Here is an 8,724-nt window from a genome sequence, read left to right as displayed (position 1 = left end):
CTAAACTTCGAAGAAAAAGTAATTAATTACACAACCACTGAAAACACAAAAAAATTGTATTAGAAATCCAATCAAACCCATAGCACGCTAGTTAGCTGTAAGGTTTTGATTAACTGCGCCTGGCTAGCTCTGCATATAACCAGGCTAGGTGTTCACCTTAGCCAGTCACCTGGAGAAAACTGACCAGGGTGGATTGTATTGGACCTGGAGAAACTCAAACTGCAAGTATCATTGGTTGCTATGGACAAAAGCCGTTTTGTTTGACCGAGCTGGGACTAGCTCAGTTGTGCATAAGTAGCCAGGGTCGATTTTGTTTAGTTAACGCTTGGACAAGGCTAGGGATTTTTTGTTTATGGTTTTGTTTTTCGGTACTGAGCAACCTATGAAATAAACATCAAATTGTTTTGACAGAAGAATCCAGTACCTGTATGAATGCTGCCTACACCGAGAATGAATCCCCTACAAAAGGTGGAGTATGCGGGCACAGTCCCAAAGAGCATGGGTAATTCCAGTGTAAAGATTGAATGTCTTAGGTAAAGGCAGCCAGATTGGAAAACACAGTCTGAAAGCATGGAGGAGTTGTTAAGAAATTGGTTCAAGTGCAGAAGGAGTAGTTAAAGCAGCAATTACAGCTGCAGCAGCAAATGGCTCTCCTGACAGAAGCTATCTGGGCGAGGGAGACGGCACTTTCCGCCAGCCAAAGTGACTGTATCCATATGAAGAGAATAGTAAAAAAAAAATGTAATCACCATTGGTTACAGACTTACCTCATCTTTGTTTGCCAGTGGCCAGCATGTGACTTCTGCAGACAATCAGTAGCCACAGTTGCCATGTGCTATACTTCATTGACACCACTGTTCAGTGCAGAGCCATGACCTATGAAAGCAGAGAAATCAGGCTTAAGAGCCACAAGCAAGCTAACAGGAAAGTGCACTATCAGAAGATACACAGACACGCCACCAATGCACCTCCAGGCTAATTTGCATAAACCTATACAGCTTGATTTCTTATCACTGGCATATTGGATGACAACAAGACAGGAATCATGTTTAGTGCTATTCATTGACCTATGATTATTTTGATTAGTACAATTATCCTGAGAGGTTCACTTTAAAGGGAATTCCAGCCTAGATGAGACTTTTCTGAAGCTCTATTAAAATGACAAAGAAAACTAAGAACAGTTGTGGATTTTCCATAAGTGATTTCTTGCCCAAAGCAATCCAAAGACTTGGTGATAACTCAACCAGGAAGTCACAAAATCCCCAGAGAAGATGATAAAAAACACATGGGCCTCACACATATCAACGTCCATGACTGTACAATGGGAAAAAGGCCAGGTATGTGATTCATGGTGGACTAGGAAGGGAGAAACCACTGCCAAGACTAACATTCAATTCATGTTGGTTAAAGCAGAATGACGGCCACCTAAAACACAGAAGTTAAAATCTAAGTTGAGAAGACGAATCTGTTACACTCCAAGGCTCACCAGGACACACACCTGTCTTGATATTAAGACTTCAGTGTTGCTAGGTTCTTGCTAGCTCCATGCACCTGGATGTCCTCCACCTGCTTGCCTGTGATCTCCTGGATGTCTCCCGCTTGCTTGTTTGTGATCTCCTTGATGTCTCTCACTTGTCTGTGGTTGTCTCCTTGACATCACCACCTGCCAGCGGCTTCCAGAATCCCATTGCCTACCTGCGGTCTCCTGGATGTCTCCCACCTGCTTGCTTGTGGTTTCTTTGACTTCTCCCGCTTGCCTACTTGCACTCTCTTGGACGTCTCCCACATGCGGTCTGACTGCTTATTCAAAGAATGGAACATATAGCTTGATGTACCCATTCTTCACCTACATGTCACAGGATTGTGTTGGGCTTAGAGCTTCACTTACTGTTTGTTCCCTCTGCAAGTGACCCGAGTGGCAGGAAGTTGGCCCTTAAGTCACCTGGGTCATGAATATAGTGCACGTCTACTACTCCTAATAAAAACATACATACCCACTGAGTCTTATTTTAAGCAAATTACTAAACTCCCTGCAATTTGACTTGGAAACTGGTAAATCAGGTGGATGGGCTATAAACAGGGCAACCAGAAGGGCCAGTCCACTTGCAAGAGTGTGACCACTGACCAGTAGTACTACGTTCTTATATTTTTCTATGGTAACCTTCCGCCTCTGAGACATAGCATTGCTAGCGTTTCAGAGTAATGGGTTATTCTTCTCCCTTGAAGCTGTTACTTACGACCGTCCGGAGGGCAGAATAACCTCACACAAAGACAGAGGTGAAGCGTAGAATGCTCTGAATTATTTATTTCAACATCACATATCATTAGAGAGATTCTTATCAATCTTATTCTTTAACGCACGAGTTATTACTTCTGTTCCAGTGCTGCTGCTCATGAGGACTGGGTCTCACGGATTAGGTGAGTATAAACCTTGTTTTTTTGTTGGCTGCGGCAGAAAGTTCTCAAAGGTCCAAACGAAGACGCTATACACCACCAAAACCAAAAGAAAGTAATTAAAACTTACCCTTCAATCATAATCATATAGGATAAAAAAATTGGGAGAATGTGCTCATATAAAAAAACATAATGCTAACGTGTTTTGGGTTGAAAAACCTTTAACTTTTCTATCCAATCTGATTAAAGGCTAAGTTTTAACTACTTCTGTTTGGTGTTGGAGTACATCTTTTGGACCATTGAGAGCTATTTGACCAGTGCATACTCTGAGCTCCACACCCAGACTGTCCACCCCAGAGGTTTATTACTAACACAGGAGTGGAGAGCGGAATTGACTCTTTTTCTATTTTCTTTGTGTAGTGGCTAGTGATGAGCGAACGTGCTCGGAAAGGGCGGTAACCAAGTGTATTCGGCACGCTCGACTATGTTCTGGTCTCGTGGCTATTTGAAAGACGCAACACATGGAGGGATTTCCTGTTTGTTGCGGCTGTTGAACAGCCACAAGATATGCAGCTGCAGGGACTCGAACATACTTTTCGAGCGTGCCGGTGACACTCGGTTAGCACCCGAGCATGCTCCGATAGCACCTTATCCCAGCACGTTCGCTCATCACTAGTAGTGGCACAAAAGTGGTGGAGGAGACTCTTGGAAGGCATCATTACTTATTTGTTTTAAGAGGGCACTTAGCGGGCGTTGTTACTGGGTTGGGGGTACAATAATTGCTTGGCCCGGCTACTGACAGTCCTTTTCAGCCTTCGTACACACTTTGGTAAGACAAGGTCTAGATTTAGCACAGATCCAATAGATCGAGTTATGTTTTTACAAAGCATATTGGGTTAAATACGCCCCATAATAGACTTCTGACTCTCAGCCATGCTTTCATTTCTGGTGAAGAAAGACTGATGCTCACAATTTCCTGACCACTGTCCAGTTGGTTTACTCTTCCAAATGGTTTGACGTGAAAGGAAATCCTGAGCTGGAGGCTTCTTTATGAGAAACGGACAATAGGAAACTGAATGAAAACAAACAATAAATACTATTTAAAGAGGGATGAATATAAACCATGGTCATATTTTGGGTATGCGCGGAAGCTAAAAGTGGGAGCTGCGATTGTTTCTTATACTGTAAGTGTCCAATAACAAAGCAATAAGGGCCACAGGCCGGTACTGGGCAAGAGATACACCTCTAGGAAACTATTAACCGCTGTGGGCAAAAAGTAAAAGTAGGACCATGGCAGATTCCATGCAAGTCCCAGTCAATAAGTTCTGGATGCAATAGTGATGTGAGGATATACACACTAGACTCCGACAACCACCAAGGTATTTTTTTCAGCTAAGTGTGACTGTCGGCTTGTGCTGCATCAGGGGTTAAGGAGCCCATAGGCTTTAGATGGAAGGAAGCCAAACCGGTCTATTTTGGCAAATCTGGCTGATCATCTGATATATATGGAGGACTGTGGTGAAATATGTGTGTATATATATATATATATATATATATATATATATATATATATACTGTATATATATATATATATATATATGTGTATATATATATATATATATATATATATATATATATATATATATATATATATATACATACATACATACACACACAGTGCCTACAAGTAGTATTCAACCCCCTGCAGATTTAGCAGGTTTAATAAGATGCAAATAAGTTAGAGCCTTCAAACTTCAAACAAGAGCAGGATTTATTAACAGATGCATAAATCTTACAAACCAAAAAGTTTTGTTGCTCAGTTAAATTATTATAAATTTTAAACATAAAAGTGTGGGTCAATTATTATTCAACCCCTAGGTTTAATATTTTGTGGAATAACCTTTGTTTGCAATTACAGCTAATAATCATCTTTTATAAGACCTGATCAGGCCGGCACAGGTCTCTGGAGTTATCTTGGCCCACTCCTCCATGCAGATCTTCTCCAAGTTATCTAGGTTCTTTGGGTGTCTCATGTGGACTTTAATCTTGAGCTCCTTCCACAAGTTTTCAATTGTGTTAAGGTCAGGAGACTGATTAGGCCACTGCAACACCTTGATTTTTTTGCCTCTTGAACCAGGCCTTGGTTTTCTTGGCTGTGTGCTTTGGGTCGTTGTCTTGTTGGAAAATGAAATGACGACCCATCTTAAGATCCTTGATGGAGGAGCGGAGGTTCTTGGCCAAAATCTCCAGGTAGGCCGTGCTATCCATCTTCCCATGGATGCGGACCAGATGGCCAGGCCCCTTGGCTGAGAAACAGGACCACAGCACGATGCTGCCACCACCATGCTTGACTGTAGGGATGGTATTCTTGGGGTCGTATGCAGTGCCATCCAGTCTCCAAACGTCACGTGTGTGGTTGGCACCAAAGATCTCGATCTTGGTCTCATCAGACCAGAGAACCTTGAACCAGTCAGTCTCAGAGTCCTCCAAGTGATCATGAGCAAACTGTAGACGAGCCTTGACATGACGCTTTGAAAGTAAAGGTACCTTACGGGCTCGTCTGGAACGGAGACCATTGCGGTGGAGTACGTTACTTATGGTATTGACTGAAACCAATGTCCCCACTGCCATGAGATCTTCCCGGAGCTCCTTCCTTGTTGTCCTTGGGTTAGCCTTGACTCTTCGGACAAGCCTGGCCTCAGCATGGGAGGAAACGTTCAAAGGCTGTCCAGGCCGTGGAAGGCAAACAGTAGTTCCATAAGCCTTCCACTTCCGGATGATGCTCCCAACAGTGGAGACAGGTAGGCCCAACTCATTGGAAAGGGTTTTGTACCCCTTGCCAGCCTTGTGACCCTCCACGATCTTGTCTCTGATGGCCTTGGCCTTGGAATGCTCCTTTGTCTTTCCCATGTTGACCATGTTTGAGTGCTGTTCACAAGTTTGGGGAGGGTCTTAAATAGTCAGAAAAGGCTGAAAAAAGAGATAATTAATCCAAACATGTGAAGCTCATTGTTCTTTGTGCCTGAACTACTTCTTAATACTTTAGGGGAACCAAACAGAATTCTGGGGGGTTGAGGAGTTGAATAATAAATGACCCTCTGAAAAGACTTTTCACAATTTTACAAAAAAATAAACAAAGAAATAACATTCTTTTTTGCTGCAGTGCATTTCACACTTCCAGGCTGATCTACAGTCCAAATGTCACAATGCCAAGTTAATTCCAAATGTGTAAACCTGCTAAATCTGCAGGGGGTTGAATACTACTTGTAGTCACTGTATATATATATATATATTGGACTATGTATAGATTTATTGTGTCACTGGCAATAATGTAACATCTGTCTTGAAAAGCTGCAGATTGCACTCAGGTGTTAACATGCATTTTCCTGAGACAAGTAGACTTCTGTCTCCAATCTCACCAGGGGGTCCTGCTGGAGGCCAAGAAGAAAGGTAACATTTGACACCTCCTAGCTCTTGGAAGAGAGATGTTAATTACGGCCTGATAGTATCTGTGAGAACTTTTACACAAAGGATCTCAAGAGTAAATAATATACTCATTGGGGGCGCGGCCGTGGTCCAATAAAAAAACAAGCAATTATGATATTAACCTGAGGGGCTGGTCTAGAAACCTGACCTCCAGACCAAAGCTATAAATTAGGGCTGTATACAGAGAAACATGTTCACATGTGAGGGCAGCCTGAGACGCTGATGTGTTCCACCAACTCCATTCACACCCCCCCCCCTCAGGGAGCAGAAAGCAAGCTACCAGTTAGATGATTTCTGTAAGTTTCTCCTGTTTATTTTTATACTGTTTTGCATAAGTTGTATGTCTTTTTATTATCATATTTTTATACCTTTTCTTACTGTAAGCACTGAACCTTTTTGTATTAAAATATAAAACTTTAACAAGTTCAACCTTGAATGTTCTAAAAGAATCCATAGCCGAAGGTGTGTGAGCCTTATGAGTGGTAGACATTATTAGTACTAATATTTCCAGAACTCATCACCCATGTATTCGGTGAGTGGTGGCAGCGTGTATGAGCGGGTGTGTGGCCTAGGGCGGTGTGTGATTTATGCTCCTATTACAGCATAGGAGGTTGGATGCTGGACTGAGAGTAGGAGATAGATTAACCCTTGCAGGCACAACCCAAGTCACGTGCCGAGAGCAGGCACGTGACAAACTAGTTACACCACGGAGTAGGGATCCGTGACAAGGACTCCTGACTCTTCCTTGACAAATGAAGAGAAGGATCAGGCAGGTGGAATTTCAGTGCCCAATCCTTTTGCTTTTAGGAAAGATAAGCCGCCGCTAGAGGTGTATCTTGAACAGGAATTCTGAATGTTTAAAATGGAGAGCAATGCCCCTTTGACGTTTCGTTGCACGCACCTTCTTCAGGGATATACAGACCTTTGACCTTGACTCTGCCTTTTTATATGTGCCCTGATATCTGATTCATTTTTGGATTGGTGTTTCCAGTAAAAAGGCTCTTCTCTTAGGGTATGAATCTGTGAACTTGTACCTGCATTATGTAACCCCTGTAGAATTTAGGCTGTATCCTATGATGTTCATTGGAATCTGCCGTCTCTCTCACCCCCCCAGCAACAACAATCACCTTATCGTGGCTGCCAGGGACACATGACTTGGCCAATTTATGCACTAAGTATTCTCAAATTTTCTTATTTTCTAGTGCAGTAATGCAACTCAAATTTCATATTTACATGCTATAGCGCTACAGAGTGCTACTTTGTTAGTTATATATGGAGATGACTACTCTTAATAAGCACCTGTTCACACCAGATTTCTGTTTGGAAGTGACGATCAGTCTTTCGATATTTCCCTCCCTTTCATCTCCTGCCTTGACTACTGCAACCTCCTGCTTTGTCCCCTCCTAACACTCTCGCACCCCTCCAATCTATACTAAACTGTGCTGCCAGACTAATTCACCTGTCCCCCCGCTATTCCCCGGCCTCTCCTCTCTGTCAAGCCCTGCACTGGCTCCCCATTACCCAACGACTCCAGTTCAAAACCATATCCATGACATACCAAGTCATCCACAACCTGTCTCCTCCATACATCTGTGACCTCGTCTCCCGGTACTTACCTACACGCAACCTCCGATCCTCACAAGATCTCCTTCTCTACTCCCCTCTCATCTCCTCTTCCCACAATCGCATACAAGATTTCTCCCATGCATCCCCCCTACTTTGAAACTCTCTGCCCCAACATATCAGACTCTCACCAACCATAGAAACCTTCAAAAGGAACCTGAAGAACCACCTCTTCCAGCAAGCCTACAACCTGCAGTAACTACCGATCGACCAAACCGCTGCACAACCAGCTCTACCCTCACCTACTTTATCCTCACCCATCCCTTGTAGACTGTGACAGGGTCCTCCCTCCTCCTCCACCAGTCGGGACTTGTATTGTTCATGATTATTGTACTTGTTTTTATTATGCATACCTCTTTTCACATGTAAAGCGCCATGGAAAAAATGGCGCTATGACAATAACTAGTAATAATCTGTGTGTATATTGTGTACTCCATAAGGTTTGGCTTTACATGGACTTTCATTAGGAGTCTGCAGGTAAACTCTGGATTGCCTTGATGTCTTTCTGTTGGTGAGAGTTAGACATCCACCACCTTCACTGATCAGGCTGTTCTGTGGCACCGCAGCTCAGCTCCCATCGACTGGGTGTTCATCTTGTACCTCATAACCTGTTGCTTTGCCCAAGCTCTTTTACAACACGCCGCTGCTGGTGCATGTTCCTGAGCTGCAGACTCCGTTCTACTGTCTGTAATCCAGATGAATAACCTAAACTTTACAATGTTTTTCCCGGTGTAACAGGCCAGATTATACCCCCAGGCCAGACTATACCCGGGGTTAAAGTGGCCTAGGCTAGATTATACCCCGGGTATACTTTGGCCTAGGCCAAACTATACCCCGGGGTATAAAATAGCCTAGGCCAAAGTATACCCCTCCAGGCCAGATTATACCCCCCAGGGTAAGCTGAGGGAAAGCTGCTCATTCTTCTAGGTCACAGCTCCCCCTCCCATCGGGCACTGCTCCTTTTCAAGCTCCTCCACCTCTGGTGACGCCAGGGATCTCCCTTTCTAAGCCCCACCCCCTCCCTATAGTCACATGTGACATGAAATCTTCAGCCCTGCTCGTGCCAGCTCGTTGTCTTGGCGCCTTGGATATGCTTGGAAAAGGGCTTTGTATACCTAGGGGGCACTGACGAGCACTGAGGGGTGGGTGGGGAACCCCTTTACTGGTTGCTATGGGATATAGCATGATCACTCTATCCTAGCAACACCTTGGATACGCTTG

At 43.7% G+C, this 8,724-nt stretch overlaps 1 protein-coding gene across 2 annotated transcripts in view; it reads right to left on the bottom strand.

Moving 5' to 3' along the window:
* Positions 1–2,278: 2,278 nt before the first annotated feature.
* HOATZ (HOATZ cilia and flagella associated protein) overlaps positions 2,279–8,724 on the bottom strand; it is a 44,143-nt gene continuing 37,697 nt past the window's right edge. The window contains exons 6-7 of one of the 2 annotated variants that reach the window (XM_077249802.1): positions 3,365–3,466; positions 2,279–2,483 (exon numbers count right to left, since the gene is read on the bottom strand). In XM_077249802.1, the coding sequence (XP_077105917.1) occupies positions 2,392–2,483; positions 3,365–3,466 (194 nt within the window). In that variant the 3' untranslated portion in view covers positions 2,279–2,391. Of the gene's footprint in view, positions 2,484–3,364; positions 3,467–8,724 lie in introns of those variants that run through there. The other variant, XM_077249803.1, reaches the window with a different exon arrangement.

This window comes from Ranitomeya variabilis, chromosome 4 (genome assembly GCF_051348905.1).
Source record: "Ranitomeya variabilis isolate aRanVar5 chromosome 4, aRanVar5.hap1, whole genome shotgun sequence".
Lineage (NCBI taxonomy): Eukaryota > Metazoa > Chordata > Amphibia > Anura > Dendrobatidae > Ranitomeya > Ranitomeya variabilis.
Note: the sequence above shows the minus strand (reverse complement) of the source record. Positions and strands in the feature narration are given on the sequence as shown.